General features: G+C 30.4%; 3 protein-coding genes across 6 annotated transcripts in view; 1 reads left to right on the plus strand and 2 right to left on the minus strand.

Moving 5' to 3' along the window:
• LOC131853449 (rab GTPase-activating protein 1-like) overlaps nt 1-8,975 on the minus strand; it is a 33,712-nt gene extending 24,737 nt beyond the window's left edge. For 2 of the 3 annotated variants that reach the window (XM_059204340.1, XM_059204341.1), the window contains exons 1-5: nt 8,862-8,975; nt 8,602-8,751; nt 7,755-7,976; nt 2,036-2,162; nt 828-1,014 (exon numbers count right to left, since the gene is read on the minus strand). In XM_059204340.1, the coding sequence (XP_059060323.1) occupies nt 828-1,014; nt 2,036-2,162; nt 7,755-7,976; nt 8,602-8,742 (677 nt within the window). In that variant the 5' untranslated portion in view covers nt 8,743-8,751; nt 8,862-8,975. Of the gene's footprint in view, nt 1-827; nt 1,015-2,035; nt 2,163-4,595; nt 4,768-7,754; nt 7,977-8,601; nt 8,752-8,861 lie in introns of those variants that run through there. The other variant, XM_059204343.1, reaches the window with a different exon arrangement.
• Nucleotides 8,976-9,439: 464 nt separating this feature from the next.
• LOC131853463 (uncharacterized) lies at nt 9,440-11,408 on the plus strand. Its single transcript, XM_059204358.1, has 4 exons — nt 9,440-9,625; nt 9,719-9,803; nt 10,154-10,237; nt 10,553-11,408. Exons 1-4 carry the CDS (start codon nt 9,529-9,531, stop codon nt 10,818-10,820), a joined length of 534 nt encoding a protein of 177 aa, XP_059060341.1. The 5' UTR covers nt 9,440-9,528; the 3' UTR covers nt 10,821-11,408.
• Nucleotides 11,409-12,032: 624 nt separating this feature from the next.
• On the minus strand, nt 12,033-18,945 carry LOC131853462 (stress-activated map kinase-interacting protein 1). 2 transcript variants are annotated; one of them, XM_059204356.1, is made up of 7 exons: nt 18,654-18,945; nt 18,242-18,380; nt 17,288-17,674; nt 15,296-15,639; nt 14,683-14,864; nt 14,361-14,499; nt 12,033-13,913 (listed from the first exon to the last, which is right to left on the minus strand). In XM_059204356.1, the coding sequence occupies exons 1-7, from the start codon at nt 18,841-18,843 to the stop codon at nt 13,717-13,719; spliced, it is 1,578 nt and encodes a 525-aa protein (XP_059060339.1). In that variant the 5' UTR covers nt 18,844-18,945; the 3' UTR covers nt 12,033-13,716. The 2 variants fall into 2 exon arrangements, with proteins under 2 accessions (XP_059060339.1, XP_059060340.1); XM_059204357.1 differs by having other exon boundaries at nt 12,034-13,913; nt 18,242-18,377.
• Nucleotides 18,946-18,963: the final 18 nt, after the last annotated feature.

Here is an 18,963-nt window from a genome sequence, read left to right on the forward strand (position 1 = left end):
CGATTAGAATGACAAGCTGTGCCTTTTCTCCCAAAGTATCCTAAATGAAATTAAGGTTTTCAAGAACTATGAAAAAACATTCCATTGATCTTCCATTAAAATTTATCATAACATGACCATTATTGACCATCATTCAACAATAATATGTTATTTTTGTTTTCATAGTTCCCATACATTCCGCTATTGTCCTCTAATTTGGTATCTCAGTGTTCTATACAATATTACAAAAAACCTTTGCTCTCATCTCCATATAAACTATTTTAACCCAAATTTAAGGATATTTTCCCAAGTTTTCAAATTCAAAAAGAGGATTTTAGTTTAGTTTATTTAGTTAATGAGGAGCAACATTTGTCTTTAAGAATGGCAACACATGAAGGTTAGATAAACTAATAGTTAATAGCGGGAACCAGTAGCACAATTGCTAGTAATGAAAGGTACATTGCAGTACACCCTGGCAACCATCTTGGGAAATGTATCATGAGCAAACTGAGCTAATTTCATGCTCCAGTGTCCCAGTAACGTATAGCGATAGCAGAGGCGAGTCATTGATATTAATATCATCCATTCAATAAAAACACATGAAGGTTACCAAGGGCATCACAAATTAACTAGGTTGTAAGAGATTGCTTTAAGCAATAAGGCCACTTTTTGCTAAACACATGTAGGCATGTTCTTTCGTAATTTTACTTACTGTGCGTAATAAAAAGCTTTTATTATTATTATTCACCTTGTGTAGTCTATAGAGATGATACCAGGTTCTAACAGGTGTGACCACAGCTTCTTTGCCATTGATATTACATAAAAAAAATAAAATTTGTTAAACCTACACAACAAGTCCCTGAGAGCACACAGGTACAGATATAGAGACAGCGATGCCGTCTCTGCTCTCTGGCATCGAACTTAGTTCCTTCATGATTCGCTGGATGTCGCTCTCGGATTTTGGGTCCGCTATATTCTGCGCACCGAGGTAGCTGACTCCGCTGAACACTGTGCATTCCTGATCCACATCTGATACTGTAAACAATAAAAATAGGAAAATATTATAAGAATTAACAAATTAAAAGAAAGAATGATTTTTATTTGTAAAATATAAAGTAATATAAGAAAAACCGATTTTCAAATTCCTCCTGTAGAGTAAACATACATTAACTTAGTTACAACTAGTATAGACATAAACTAAGGCAATAATTTAATGAAAACAGTTGAAAGATTTAAGACTACCAACCAGCTGATATTGGCATATTTTTGATATTTCGTGATTAATAAATTACTCTTCCATGTTTATTTTTCGACACTGAACCATTCCTGCCAGTATATAACTGACTGTATTTATTAGATTCTAAACACTTTTTCACTATATGAATATCATCTTTTAATAACAACTGGATAACAAAAGTTCAAGATCATTATTTCAAAACTAACAGATAAGGCAGGCAATTTGAGTGTTAGGTATTACATATTTTTTTCTTGGTGCAACAAATTTATGTATATTTCTCAATACATTACAAACGTTAAATTGCACAAACTTTTATACTATATTTTCTTTATAAGGAAAATGCCATTACGAATCCCGTATGGCCATTATATAGGTACATACGTGGAACTCCCTCTAGTTTGTGGCTAGAGTTTATATACAAATATACCACAATCTCAATCCAAAGAAGAGGTTGAAAGGTTGACGTCACCATTATCCTAACGTTATACAATAATACGTCACACCATTACATTTACCCACTTCTTTGATATACCATATATGTAAAAACATGACAGGATTATTTTAGTTCATCAGAACTTATTTCCAACGTCTCTGTTTTCGGATCTTGTATCTTTTTTGTTGATTTTAGATCGAAGTAAAAAACAAACGTGTTTATGGATCGTCCTGGCGGTCACATGGCGGAACTTCGCTGCATTGGAGAGTTTCCAAAAAGGCTGGAGCGAAGCAATGAATGCGCGAATCGTAAGGAAGTTTTCAGTACGAATTCATCCGACGGATACTAATAATGTGTGGATATCAAGAGTCGTAAATATTTATTACCTTCATCGTCGCTTTCAATCGGCTTCATGTGGTCATGTTTCTCTGTAGGAGACGGTATTGAGGCATCAGCCGAGGAACCTTCCAACACCTCATAGAACTTGGACCCACCGACAAGACGGCACGAGTCCTGTGAACACAAACAAAAATTGATGATTACAACAAAAATAATACAATTTTGATATTACAAAATAGCTTATTTCTATACGTGTGTCTTTTACTTTACTTTTTCTAAAGGATTGGAGTGATTGGGATTAAGTTTTATATAAAAAAAACCGCTTTTCTCCTCTGAAGGGACGGGTAGTTATGAAACAAAATAATAGATATAAAAAAAACTTTTTTTATATATATATTAATTTGTTTTACATCTGATAGATATCAATAGTAAAGAATATTGAAACAAAAACTATGCTCTTTTGCTCTTTTTCCTTGATCTTACAGAACACAGTCCTATACATCTTATATGTATGTGGTACATATACGAAGCATTCTATCACTAATTGTGTAAATAATTTTATCTCGTTATTTTTTATAACGTCAATATAGTCTGATGGAGCAGTGACCAGTGCCATAATGAAATGTTGATGATATTGATTCTTTTTAAGACCATAATAAGTATTATACATTCAAAGATATAAAATATAACAATTACTATTTCTTGTATTAAAAAATGTCACATTCAACCCATTTCTATTCAAATGCCGCGACTATCGAAAAGGTTGCGAAAATGTTAACGTGCCTGAACGGTATGGGGTAAAAACGCCAAATAACGTTTTCTTTGAACATGAAAAGGTAATGAGCCATGAGATGAAAAGTAAAGATTTTTTTAATAAAGTGTGGTATTTATAGTGGTATGAGATGATATGAGATATGAGATGATGTGGTATTTAGAGTCACTAGTCAATAATATTAAAACATTTACAGTACTAAAACAATGACAATAACAAAAAATAATACGAAGAGGCGTGACCTAATAGTGGTAAAACAACACAGAAAGTTTATAGCATGCTTGTGGGAAGGCTCTTGTCAAATGGAGTAGCTGTTACACAATATATCGAATAATAACGATAAATGAAAATCACATCAAATTTTGAAGCCGGAATTCGAAGCCCTTAATGCTAATGTTAGACATAAACACCTAAACATATGAATTAAATCTATGAACTGCACAGTAGCCGAAAAAATATAACCAAGGCCTCGATTTTCATAAGCGTCTAAAATCCTACAAGAATAACTGATTTTTAATTCCGAATACGCCAGGCGGAAGACCAGGATACTTTTGGTTTTCTACGGACCATTCGTTCACCTAGACTTATTCGTATTTATAATTGCAGTGCAATCAATTCTTAATATTTTTTTACACGTGACATTGAGTCAATGACTGATTAGAAACTATTTTCAAAGCGTTACTTGTCGTATATTTTATATTTATTACAATTATGATGCATGAATCTTTTACATTTTTTAGTTCCTTTATTAGAGTATATATAAGAGTTTGAATAATAAAAAAAAATGCGTCATCAATTCAATTTTAATAATAATTGGAATTTTTAATAAATATTGATTAAACTAAAAGGAAAAATATAACAAAAGTAATAGCATGAAGAGGAAAGTTTATTATTATTTTTCTTTCAATCCATTTTCAAATCTTTTCGATTTAAGCTACCTTTCAGCGAGTATGACAGGCTGATATTTATATTAAATTAATGAGAGATCTCTACAATATTTGCAATACTCTAGCGAAGCCGAAGGTAGTCTCTAATAATTTAAGACACTAAAATACAAAATAAATAATAATAGTGGATCTAGGAAAGATAATAACAAATATATATACATAATAAAATTACCTTAAATAGTATTCCTCGTGTTATTCTAATTGTCATATTGATTTTTTAATATATGATATTTAACATTAAGTGTAATCACACTCACTTAGGTATACAGAAATTATAAAATAATTAATGTACTATTTGTTAAAAATACCACAAATAAGTCTTAGATGCCTTGCGTTCACAAGGATACTGAATATTCAATTATTGAAATGGTCATACAATATTGTGAGTCATTTTCATCTAGTAATAATTTTAACGTTCCCTTATATGTACTTACAGTTTCATGATAAAGAATGACTGTGTTGTACATACATAATAATAAATGTGTAATATTTAATACATAAACCTATACCGGTACCGAACCGGCCTATAGGTACTATATAATAAACCGGTACCTACCTAAATGAGATACAAAATCTTAAGAGACCCTATACCTGCTAATCTGCGCTGGAAATTGTTGAGAGTGAAAGTACTGAGGTCGAAATTAGAAATTCATTTTAGTCCATAAATAAGGTAAACTTTATACAAAGTCCTCAGTAAGGGTACCGCTGTTGTCATTCAGCATCAGATAGATCCATAGCTTGTTTCGCATTCCAGTGACATAATAGAAACTGTTCCTATACATATCGTAATAGTATAACTAATTTCGAGGAAATGCCATAAGCTGGCGATAATATTACGACATAATAATAAATATGTGATATACATATAAAGGTGTGAACATTATTTACCTTTCCATACACTTTAGTCATCATTTCGAATGTAGTAGTTACATTAAATGATCAATAGTTTCAATCAGTTCACTGTATCACTCATTTTACTGATTTCAATGTTCACTTACATTCGAAAACAAGTATTTTTTTCCAAATTATAGTCCTGTAACTATAACTAAAGACAAGAAACTCGGTATATTTGTAACACAGTACTCGCAAGTGACATAGTCCCGTGCAAAGTGACGGATCGGGTGCGGCAACAAGACTAATGGATACACAATGGGCTTAACCAAAACAACCGACAATTATCAGTTACAATGATTGTGGATTCCGATTAAAACCAAATAGTCAATATGTACTTTACTCGACAGGTGAAAAATAAACAAATATATATTCTTTGTTATACATTTCTTGTGCCATAAATATTTAGTACAGACACTTCACTGAAACACGACAGTATATTGTTAAAAGCAATCTTTGAGTAATGGAGATAAAATAGTTAAAATAAGGTTATCGATTACTCAGCGATATATAGATATGATTGATAAAACTCTAAACAGCATTATTTTGTTTGTTATGATTAACAAACAGTAATACCATTTTATTATATACTAGCTGTACTGGCGACTTCGTCCGCGTGCAATTTAACTTTATTTGTCTAAAATAAAAGTAGCCTAAGTTACTCCATATTACATGCGCTACCTGCCAATAAAAATACCGTCAAAATCGGTCCAGCCATTTCACAGATTAGCCGGAACAAACAGACCAATAGACAGACAGACAAAAAGTATAAAAAATGTTATTTTGGTATATATACCGTATATATATTCATATGCATGTAATAAAAAATGGTTATTTCAATATTACAAACAGACACTATACTAGATATATATAAAGGTATGTCAAAATGTATTACCAGTGTTAATCACAGTCTTCTGAAAATATGAAGTGCAAGCTAAAAATAATATTGAAAAGAAATAGTAAGAAAATTTATCAGTCTAAATCAAAATCATTTTAATCTTATAGAATACTGTCGGCATCGTTTGTAAGTCATAATATTTTTATATTGTTCTGACCTAACAAGAAACTCAACTAATACATTTTTTTGTTATTTTTTTAATCCCTTTCGGTATTTCATATTAATGAAATTAACTGTTACATTTCAGGCACGATTCTAATATGTAGACTGCGCTTTAGGTCGCTGGCTAGTTGAATAGTGTCATAAATCAACCAGCAAGAAACTAAATCAATAATAATGAAATCAATAGATTATATAACATATGTGTTCTCGTAATAGTTGAACCACATGTCGAACTTTGTAGATAATGCAGTGAAATGGACGCAGTGAATGCCTATTTATAAGGTACTAATTAGCCTTTGAGCATTATTACTTACTATAATTTATCTAATAGTGCATTACATAACCAACGGTTATTTTTACAGTTATATTACTTTATCGTGCAAGCAAGTAATAAAAATATTTTCTAATAAGTAGTTCAAGTAATTAATAATACCTATATTATTAAGTAGATATTCCTGAGATATTGCAGTCATACTGTTATTTAAAATAGAAAAAATTAATAGTTTGCAATTACGTAAATCAGTCCATCTTGTATCTAATATCATTTAATTTTGTAATCGGTTAAAAAGTATTTATGTTATTTCATTTGTTAAATAGAGTTTTATATAACGTGTTACAATAATATGTGTCTCATAATTGGTTACGTCGCTCAATGTTAACACAGATGATCCTGGTGTAGTATTAAACCAATTTGCCGCGGCAATTGGTGCCCCACTTTCGCGGTTTACGGTCAAATAAATCGTAATGGTCACACATTACGCATGTTACTGCTATAGGCCAAGTTTATTGCTAGCTAACAGGTTGTAAATTGATTTCGGTCATTTAATAGTTCCATTTTCCAGTATCGCTAATTGGTGGAACATAACAATATCTAGTTAGCCGCGTAAAAATATAATTACCAATACAATTACTAATTCAGTGTACTGGAAAATTGAATGTGCAATATTCCAACATTTACGAAGCGTCGTTGCCTACTATTTTGTTAAAACCCTGATCCAAAGGTCGTCAATATTCATCGAGTCTACTCAAAAAACGCTAACAAAACCAATTACTCTTAGTAATTCACCCTAGAGTGACAAGTCGAAACGTTGAACAGAAACATATAAATATGATTACCGAAACATATTGGATGATTAATATTTATATATTCAAATTCAAATCCTCAAATCTATCGTGAACATTGTCTGCGGCAATTGATAGCTTTGTTTAGTCACACGAATAAATAGGAATATGCCATTTCAGTAATAAAGGCATATTGTTTTTGAGACTCTAACCCAATGTACAAACCCAATAAAAAATTATTGAAATTTTTTTATGTTCAAGGTACAATCTACTAAATCAAGAAGCGAAAACGCAAATTTTATTGAGAGATATGTGCATGCCTATCTAAGTAATTTAAATTTAAGGAAAACTTTGATATAACTACATTTCTTCATTATCGTGATACCCCAACTAATTAACACAGTAGCTATACCAGTGTGCAGCCCATACTTTGCGGAACGCTGCTCTAATTGACCGTAGCATATAAACTGTCTATTCACTCGGTCTGAGGGCCGGAACATGCTTGTTGGTCAGCTCTCTCAACAGAACAGCTCTATTATAGAGCCGAAATTGCATACATTATGTGATGCGATCACTTATCTTCTCGTGAACAGATCGCAAAATTCATCTTATCATAAAATAATTAACCATTTCGTAAAATGGCTGAATTAAAAAATATATAATATTATTTTTTTATCACAAACATGCAACTCTATAATCTGACCATGACGCCTCACATTGCATGTTACAAGGATGTTTGAACAATACTTCAAAAGAGACTATTTTATATTTCTTATACCTATATGTTGCCATGAAAAGTAAATTAGATATCTACCTATGCTATTACTATTAACAGATGCGAGCACAACAGATGTCTATTCTTATTTTATGACTTCAGAAACATCATATCATCATCTACTAGTACACCTCAAGCATATACCATTAGTCCAAGTAATATATATATATCATTATGCATCATTTCATATTTATAAAGGAATATTTATACAAAAACTTAGAAGCATGATGGGCTATCTGTAACACAACATAATACTGACCGGTTCCTTTATCTGTGAAGATGTGTTCTGCTGGACAGCAGCCTCATCCACATCACCCATTTTTGTCTCCGAGTCACTCTCAACTTCAAAAATAACTTTATAGAGATCCAAGCCTTCCGGTACGTTGGACTCTATGTTGGCCTCTGGTCGTATTGTTAGTTCTTGATTGATTAACTGGCTGCGGCTTATTCGAAGAGAGCCCTGAAGAGATTCTGATATTGCCTACAAAAATTAATTACATAAATTAGGACAATGTGTGTACAAAATATATCCATTATTTTGTAATTATTTTACTCACAAGTTTTAAGTCAATAATAGCATTAAGTAAAAAAATATTAATTATTTATATAATAATAATTATTATTAATATGTATTCAAGTAAAACTTCATCAATATAATGCTCTATATCAAATAAATCTATTTTATGATATGATACATAATTTTGAGTAGTTCTTTCCAATTATCACATTCAATTGGTAATATTAATTTGTACAGAATAATAGAGTATTGTTTTAAGGTTTATACTGTAAAATGTAATATATAATTTATGGAATAAGTAATATTATAAACCTATATTTTTCTATGCTTACACTATTTTTGTATAATACTTTAAAACAAAAGACCCTAAATGGTACTTCTTTAAAATATAATATGTTCTTTCATATTACACTTTTATGTTTAAACATTAATTTGTTTATTGCTCATAACTATTTAGAAAAATAAACATTGTTATGAAGCTAAACTATAAGCAATCATTAAAACAATTCACATGCTTTTATACTTAGGCTGTGTTCCTTCACGTGCCTAAAATCAGATTAAATCTCAAAGTATATGTTAAAATACTTACGTCGCTCAAAATGTCTTCCAAATCACAACACACATTGGTTGTTAAAACAGGTGTTGGACTAGCACTACGAGATTGTTGTGTATAAAAATTAACATCTACCGGGTCTAATACCTCATTTGTATGAATATCATTGAACTCCATTACTGTATGCTGTTGAAAAACACCACAATAATAATTTTTAAGAAACACAGCGATCGGGATATTTTTTATAACTTATTATTTCGTAAGAAAAAGACAACACGAAACGATGCTAATCTTACCCATCGAAGTTTAGGTTCTCTTACGAGAACAAAACATTTTATGCGACAAAAGCAATTCCTAAATTAAATTTAATATGATAAAAAAAATCAGACAAAAAATTATACACCGACCGATAGCAGGGGAAACAAACCACAGATAAGAAATATCTATGTATACTAAAACAGACGTCAAAGTAAGTCAAATGTCAAATCGAGTCCGTTCGTTCGGTTTTATCTTAGTGATTACCTGCTCGCTTAGTGTTAACCATAGAGTTACAAATTAATTCATTAACATTTTATTTGTGATAAATATCATTCATCATAATAATATTCTGCATATCCATATATATGGATACGCAAAATTAACATCTACCTTAAATAAAAAGAAAGTCCTATTTCCATAAACTTCTAAAATACTTAATACCTCTATATCGTTAAATTCAAAGACAAGCAAGACAGTAAATTCAAAATATTGGTTTGGCAATTCCATGCTTTCCTAATTTTTATATTAGTAATACATTTGTGATTTTTTTTGTGTGAAATTTTATTTACATTGAGTTGCCCTTAATAAAAACGAAAAACATTTGGCAACACTGCATTTAGGCGTCCGTTTGTTTTCTTGGTTTGAAAATACGAAATACGCATTTTAAATTATTTAAAAACTATTCCTTGAAAGAAATATACCACAATGGAGAATTCTGATAATGAAAATGAAGCACATCAATCCTTTCGATCACCACCTCGTCGAAGGCGTTCCACTTTTTTCGAAAGAAGAGATTCTGTAGGTGTGTTCAACGTACCTGAAAGATTTATTATTCCCTTATTGAATATTTTATTAAATGTCTATTAGATATTATTTAATTTATAATTATTTTCAGCACCGCAACCCTTGACAGAAAATATAGATAATGTGTGTAAACAGAATATAGTTGATAATCAAAAACACAGTGACGAACTCTCGAGGTAAACATATATAATTTGTTCTTTAACAAAAACATTAATTAAATGTGTCAGCATTAGGTATAAACTGTTAGACTTAGATTTGTTCAATTAACTATTTATATCCATTATCTTGCTTATTTTTACTTTATCAACAATATTCCAAAATTAAGTCTACCCAGTAAGCACTAAAACAACCTGCATGGAAATTATATCCTATTATGTGGCTATTTTAATTCAAAATAAACAAGTGAAACATTGAATTGAAAGATGAAACTTTAAATATTTATTTATACATTAAGAACCAAAAATACAACAATAATCTTATTACTTACTGAGTAAAATTTAACTGTAAATTCTTAATTTGTTTTCAGGTATTATAACAAACTTTTATCAGAGAAGGAGCAGTGGAAAAAAGAAGTTACCAGCAGACAGAATAAATACCATGATCTGAAGCAGTAAGTCATATTAATATTAACAATGATACTTAAAATAGGTAGATGATGCACTTGTCTATGTATGCATAGAATGAATACTTCAAATTGTCTATTCTTTAGATTGATATATTTAACCGCTCCAATTATTATTCTTATAAAAAGTAATGTCTGTCCTTTACCAAAGTCTAATGTATCAGTTTACTAAAATTCAACCAAATTTGTTCAGGAGTTTAAGTAAGACTAGTCTGTAGGCTGAGTAGTCTTTTGTATTTATATTATTGTATGTTTAATATTTAATTAAATAATATGTAAATAATATTTCTGTATTTATTTCAGTCAATATAAAATGGCACAAACATCATCAAGCAGATCAAGACTGTCCTATGCCGCATTATCAAATGAAGATATTGAGTTTTTAAATGCAAAACCGAACACTGCTCATCTAATTGAATGTCAACAAAAACTTCATAAGTCTGTGAAAGAAACAAGGGCATTATTTAAAAGGGTTAACGAACTTGATGATGTATTATTAAGCTACAGTGAAGAAAAAGTTAATAAAATCACCCAATTTATTTTAGAGAACAGTAGTGTTGATCCTATGTAAATTTACTCATACCAATATTGCTGTGCCATAATTTAATCAGATTCATAATTGTGTCATTCTTGATTAGTACTGCACACTTTTTTGTTTGGTACCTTGTCTTGATAGCATAATTATTATAATTAATGGTATTGTCATTAATTTTGTAAATAATAATAGGGTAAGGACCATTTTCACCTCACATCCAAGGCCTTTTATTTATTTATTTTAAATGATTGTATGGAAAATAATGTCATAGATCATAGACTTACATTTACAAATTATATATATTTTGTTTTGCAAAGTAACAAGGAGTGTCAACCTTGAAGTGAAGTTATAAATTTGTACTTCAATTTATAATTGGATAACAGTTCATAATTCCTATTATGAATCTTGTATTTAATTTAATTTTTTACATCACAATTATTCAGCCTAAGAATAGGCATATTACTTTACAGCCACAATTACTAAGTAATACAAAATATGTAATATAGGAAATAATGGGGAATATTATTTTAGGAAATGGCTCTAATATAGGAATATATGTAATTATATTCAATATTTTATATAACATATTGTTAAGACCAGTGTAATTTCTTGTAAATAAATATTACAATTAAACATTTTGTGTACGTACTTTGTACATACAATTCATGAATTCTTGTATTAATAATGTATATAATTTTACAATAAAAATACTAACAGCAGCATTATCTAATCAATTTGTAACTACCCATGACAATTTCATTCTCCAAAATGGTTATGCATTATTGATATTACATATTTCTTTAGTAACTGGCTAGTCTTGGCTTATTATTTTAATACAGTAATCACATAGATTACTGTATTAAAATAATAAGCCAGGACAAATCACACCATCTATTAATCTATCTAATCCTGAACCTCGAAACTTGTGTCTGTTAAGGCTAAACAGGTGGTAGAAATACTTCAAAACCATTGTATGCATTTGCATGCATAATATACATAGTAAACACCCAGACCAATACAAATAAACACTAATGAATATAGATATTTGTATTGTGCAAGAAATCGAATTCACGGCCACCAGAAGCAGGGCAATCTGTTAAGCCGCTAAATTATCGACGTATTCATAACGATTGAGTTATATAAAATTTAAAACATGATAGTAAAATAATGGCCAAAGTAAATCAAGAAATAACAACAATTTATTTAATATTAATTAAAAATTCATTCATACAATTGTAAGTAAATAATTTCATTAAGTAACATTTAAAATTCATTGTGGTTATAATTTATAGACAATTATTATTTATTATTAAGTAGTAAATCTAAATGTTAAAAAAAATCATTTCATGTAGGATGGTTATAAACTGCTGGGGCAATCTGATAATACACATCAGTCTGTCTTACATGAGTACAATTAATTCTTACTGGTATCAGAGTTGCAAAAAATTATAAGACAACAAAAGTGAAGGTGTAAACCCATGCTCAACCAAATAAATACACACACACACAAATTTGCATCTTAAACAATGTTCAGCCTTTTTCAATATATACTGCCAATGCTTTACGTTTAATATGGTTGTGTCTGTTTATAATGAATATTACAATTGTAAAGATTTTATGTTTCCTGGAATAGAAAATGTTATAACAATAATAATACAAAGTAAAAGAAATGTGGAAACAATGACTTCACTTTCATTGAATGATGCAGTAAATAGATTTTTTGTCTCCGTGTTTACATCAAAAAACATTTTATATTATCGATTTTAATTGTTTTGAATTGTATATAAAACTTATTTTTTATATATGGAAATGTCACAATTGGTGTTCTCATCAATATCATACTTGTTAAAGCTTTGATTGAAATATACATACATTTTGCTTGGTATAAAATTTCTTCTTAATATTATACAAAAATGATATTGCAAACGTAAATATGGAGTAGACAAGTAGTATTATTCAGAATTCAATTGAAATAATTTATTACAGTTAAAATAAATTATATTAGACAAGCACAAAATTCACATTATATATATTTATATACAAGATAAGGTATAAGGTTGAGAATACATCACAGTTTTTGCTAAAAGATTTATACAACGATAACAAATTGTTTATTGCAATAAACAATTCAGAGCATTTTTATTTGGCTATTCTGTTGTTTATAGATTCCATGACAATACATATTCCCATCCCTATAAAACCATAATAATAAAATTCAATTCACATAGGTATTACGAATTAAATATATTTCATCTTAGACATACACATTATTCATTTACACAATTATACAATATCTCCATTAAGTCGAGAATACAACAAGGTAATAAAAATGTACAAATAATTAAATATTACAATATTTGTATATAAAAGTGTTGTTTATGTTTCAGTTTCAAATTCAGAATAAACAATTCAATATTTGTCGTACAGGGAATATAAATTTGCCCTGAAATATTCTCCTATATTGTAATCTACTCTTATATTCCAAAGGTGATAAAATTTAACAGTTTTCATACAGTATATGTTTATGAAGAATGTATATATGGACAGATTCACTTTTAGACAGATATTTATTGAAATTAGGCAGTGATTACTTGTATTGTGATTATAGTTTCAGCTACTGAAACCAGGGTACAAACAGACAAATCAACAACATTTACCATGAGTCAGTCTTAAAACTAATCATAACAATTGTAAACCTCACCTATAGGTATAAAGGCATACCTATTGAGTTTTCTATTTAGATTAATATAGTTTTCTAAATCTCCATTCTGAAGGAATGGCAGATCTGGCGATTCAAAAAGGCTTACACAAAATATCTACAGAGTTTGTGTATAATTGAGCATTTAATATTCTACTCTATTTGTACCCTAGTACAGTCTTTGATTGTGTTACAGGAACTTTGGTCAGTGTACAACACTATTTATATTGGTACTCAACTTATGTGTTTGGTGTGAAAACTCCTTCGTGTTTGCAGCTTCTTCTCTTTTGCTATTTTGTAGTCTCTACGACATGGGCTATTTCTACGGTCTAGAATTATATTTATTTTGTCAACAATCTCTTTGGCTGTATCATGTTCACACTCGAAATCGTGATATTTGTATGTTGTGCTGGAATGGATATAGCTGACACCTGAAAGTGTTGCAATGGTACTTGTTAAATATATGCAATATATTTTCATAAGATGATATTTTGTCTATATTGCCGGATACTACAAACAATCATACAGCGCGCTGCGAACAAACCAACACTGTCCAATTGATTGCCAAATGTGGCAATCTGTTGGTGGCAGCTTGTAAACCATTCTTTTTATAAATATTGTATTATTTTGATATCTCTATTTTTGATATGTCACTTTTGACTAGTTCTATGTTGAGCGCTCTTGGGAATTATACACACTTTTACAATTATTACAGTAGTTCAATAAATAGTTGTCATTTTCCTGCTCCAGTCATAGCTTCTTTTGGGAGAAGGGAATTATTACTAATGGGAATAGGGAGTATTAATATAATTCTCAAATTTTCATCGTATTCAATCAAAGAAATAGATTTCAAATAGAAAACAGTATTTAATTCATACCTGAATTGTTATGATCATGATAATTTGTATTGTGAATAGGTGAGTACACAACCCTGAATGTAGTTTTAGTGGCCTTCGCTTCCAATATCTGGCACCAAGCTATTGAGTCTATACTGTGCAGGAAGTATTTAGATTTTGACTGTAAAAGAGAAACAAACAACTGTTACAAGTAATCAAAATCAGATTTACAGTTGACTGGAATTTATTCATCTTTGTGAAGTGTGTTTAATCTACTCTACTTGTTATGTTATGTTACGTGTTATGACACTGATACATTTTTTGGCATGTAGACAAATGTTCTGTTAGATATAAAAAAAATTACCCAAAATGCATGCTTGTGGGGAATAAGAGGTTCCACTTCAATTTTATCAATTGATATGACAAGCTGTACAGGTATATTTGTACGCACTTTGCGTAACAAGTTAACTCTGTACATTTTGTACTGAGGTGGCTCTGTCATGTGCGAATGTAGTTTATCTAGATCGGATTCACCCGCTCGTTTTTCTGAAAAAAAAAATGTGTAAATAATAAACGTCAAATTTAAAATCAGCAATGCTGTCTGTTTTTCCTTATATTGCAATCTGTTTTTCCTTATATTGTAATAACAGTCTCTAATACTATTGTGTAAAGAAGACACTACCATCTTTATCATTTTGAATATTGTTATATAGTCAAATAAAAACCGTCGGCTATATACATGAACAGAAATACAGACATCTTGTTATAATTTATTCATACATTGCCATTCTCGAGGACTAAGATTTCATGCCTCTTATCCTGGAAGTTCACTGCCTTATCCCACCCTTCACACATCTTACAAGGCAACCTGCTTGGCGGTTAAAATAGGCGAGAATTAGACTACTTTTTACAAATTCTAACTATATCTTAGAATTTGTATAAAGTATATTGAATATAAAATTAATGTTTAAACTTACCATTTGACACTGCTTTTATAGCACTTTTCACTGTTTCTGATGTTGTACTATCTCCTGTATTGAGTCTGGACTGTGTGTGATGACTATGACCAGAGTCCGAAGCTTTTGGAAATATATCCAATCCTTTATACAATGTTCCATCATCTGGTATTGAATGTATAGGCCCATGAGCGAGTACATTTTTGTTATGTAAATCTACAAGACCAAGACACGTGAAACCAAATTTAGAGCAGGGTTCATTGGCATCAAGACAAGGAAAACCAATATCAACTTCCCCATCTTCCTCTGCTATGCAAAGTCCATAATTTTGCACAGATCCCAATGTTACTTCAGGATGTTCAATGCTGTGGAACAATGATGTGGTTAGCAATGTTAATGCTAATTATGCTTTTTACTCATAAAATATCTGCTAGCTACTGGCAAATAGCCATTAGGTACTAAAAATATTTTTTTAGTACTAAATGACCTGTGTGCTAAATATTATATTAAAAGAAGAAGGCCCATTACTAACAATATCCTTTGCATTATCTGCAAATACAGAAATAGAAATCAGCATTCTATTGAAGGCCATTAAATGCAAAAATAAACTGATTGAACTAATTATCTGGTCGGATCAATTTTCTGAAGAAGAACTGAGATAAACTTTAAACTTATGTTGTATTAGGTATAATATTATTAAAGGCTAAAATGTCACTATTATAATTAAATACTTAAACTGATGGGTATCTCGCCACATTACAGCTCACTGACAATTTTGTTTACACAAAATATATGTTATTTTGTATAAACTAACACTGATCAATTTTGGCGTGAGAGGTAGTTTTTTTTTTTATGGATGATAATGGAATGGTGCACCCGCCTGTGCTAACGGTTTTCGCTGGCGGGGCACCAGTGGAGGATGATAGTATGAACATGAAGTCAGATCAGTTAGCCCATCGTGACCAATTCACCAAGAATTTATCACGATGGTTTCCAGGGGGAACCACGTGGAGGTCGATCTGACATGGTACATTGCTAGCAATGGGATCATTAGTCTACATTACTAACAATACCCTTCCCCCCGTGAGAGGTAGTCTTTTTTTTTTAACTGATGATAATGGAATGGTGCACCCGCCTGCGTTAACGGTTTACGCTCGCGGGGCACCAGTGGGGGATGATAATATGAGCATGAGGTCAGGTCAGTTAGCCCATCGTAACAAATTCACCAGGAATTTATCACGATGGTTTCCAGGGGGAACCGCGTGGAGGTCAACCTGACATGGTACATTGTTAGTAATGGGGTCATCAGTCCACATTACGTGAGAGGTAGTCTTTTTTTTTATTTTTTAAAAAATTGAGAATCTGTTTTACTCAATGCTTTAGCGTTTGCGCCTGTGGTTTACGCTCGCTTCAGCAGAGTTTATTATGATTTAGCAAGTTATGATTTTAATAGAGTTGTAATTAGAATATAATTATTGAAATATATACATTTTTATAAATATATACAATTGTCTATATAAGAAAACATAAGACAAAATTAACGAAATAACAAAAACAAACAAAAGTAAAAAAATACGAAGACAATCAAAACAATATAAAACAGAAATAAAAGAACAAAACAAAACAAAACAACAATAGAGATAAAACAAAACAATTAACAAAAGATTAAACAAAATAACAAAACGAAAAGCAAAATAAAGACGTTGGTGGTTTGGATGGATTATGGATGATGATGGTATGAGAGTGATGGTGATGGAGGTATGGGAATGTTGGTCGTGAGAGGTAGTCACTTAACTTCTTAACATAACCATCTTAGAAGATTTGGACTGGGAGTAAATTGGTCAACTAGACCCACTCTTGGCTTGTGGGCTAAAAAGGCTTGCATACAGAATGAATCATTGAACAGTTCTTTATGTTGCAAAATATATATGCGCCACTATTACTAGCCTCAATATTAACTGGTTTGTCATTCAGTATAAGTGTTTCATAATTTTAATATTTATAGCATAATACCTGTATTTATAGCATGTGAAACCAATAAGATCTTTAATCTTTGCATTAGCAATGACACAGACAACTAGCGGGTAACTTGGATGCTTTTCAGGCAGTATTGTCATGAATATCTTGAATAACTTTGTCGGCAGTCCTAGTTGTGCAGTGCCATCAAACTTTGCATACTCCAGATATTGTCGATGAGGTAAGTCTGGACAGTTTTCAAGCTGTTCCGCCAATAAAGATTTTTGTTTTTCTACCTTTTCTACTTCAACTTTAGCAAATATATCTGCTATTTGTTCAGATGTGAGTGGTGCTGGATTTTCCCATTTTATAACTTTAATTTTAGCTGCCTTTTTTAAAGCTTGTTCCTTCTTGTCCAGCCTTTGGGCTGTGTTAGATCTTTGTCTGAAAATGGAGAATTTTACACATAATACAATGACATACCATTATATATAATATTAAATTGTTTTCAGACAAAAATAGTCCATTTTATTAATAATCATTGTTTAACCTATATTAGTAAAGATAAATGTAGAAAAAGATAACTAGTGCAGGAATAAAAATATTGTTTTAAAAGTTTTAATCTTAACAACCCGATGTCAGCACAAAAAACATTTTTATTCCTGTGCAAATAAGCACAATGCTTCTTAAAAAAAAATCTGTAGCTTGGTTTATGGGTGTAAATAAGACATTTAGGTCAGCTGTTCATCTAGTATTGTGTTATTTTAGTGATATTATTATTTATGTAAACATCATAAATTATCTTTTCTATTAACTCTTATATAAAAGACTGTCAAAATATATTCTTTAAGATTTATAAGGAATCTAAGTTAAGAGAATTAATTACCAAACAATATATTTATTATTTGTAATAATAAGTAAACATTAAAATAAAATTGTCACCATAGAAAAATCATAATTATTCTATGGTGACAATCGTGAAATGGTCACCAGTAGTAATAACTAATATACCTGTGCCCACCAAAGTCATCACGAATGTAGCTGCCACACATCGGGTCATCATCCTCACTGTCCTCCATGTCAGGGTATGGGTCATACTGGGTTACAATTTCCCTATCATCATCATCTTCTGATATATCTCCCATACCTTCTTTGCAAATAAATGATTAAATTTTAAGTCACATGGATTTTATTTAGTTTATTATGGTAACAAAGTTAACAGTTATGGAGAACTATATTAATTGTAATAATTAGAAAGAAAATAAAATATATGACTATATGAGTGATGAGAGTGAATAGATAAGTTGATTAATAGATCTCTATTGTACTATCACTACTTCAAAACATCAGTGTTAAAGTTGTTAATTAATTTAGTATTAGAATTTTTATTAACAGTTGATAATATTTACAGTTATTTTCTTACCTCTATTAACATTTATTTGATTATATTTGCCTTCTTTTAATCTTTTTCTGTCTTCTAAAGCCTTGTTTTGGAATATCTTAGAGAAATCTTCACCAGCCATTACTATTTCGCATAAACCCGTATCGTCTGTGGCTATGAAGGCATCTCGTATATTTTTAAGGAGCCAAATTTTGTTATCATATGTGGCCATTTGTAAATTTGTCGTTTCAATAGAGATAATATATATTTACTGTTATTACAATTCACAACTATATAAAATATTACAAGTCGGCTTCACAAACAAACATGACATGAGCACAGATTAAGCGGT

Source organism: Achroia grisella, unplaced genomic scaffold, assembly GCF_030625045.1.
Source record: "Achroia grisella isolate CSIRO2021 unplaced genomic scaffold, CSIRO_AGI_Agris_v1 utg902, whole genome shotgun sequence".
Lineage (NCBI taxonomy): Eukaryota > Metazoa > Arthropoda > Insecta > Lepidoptera > Pyralidae > Achroia > Achroia grisella.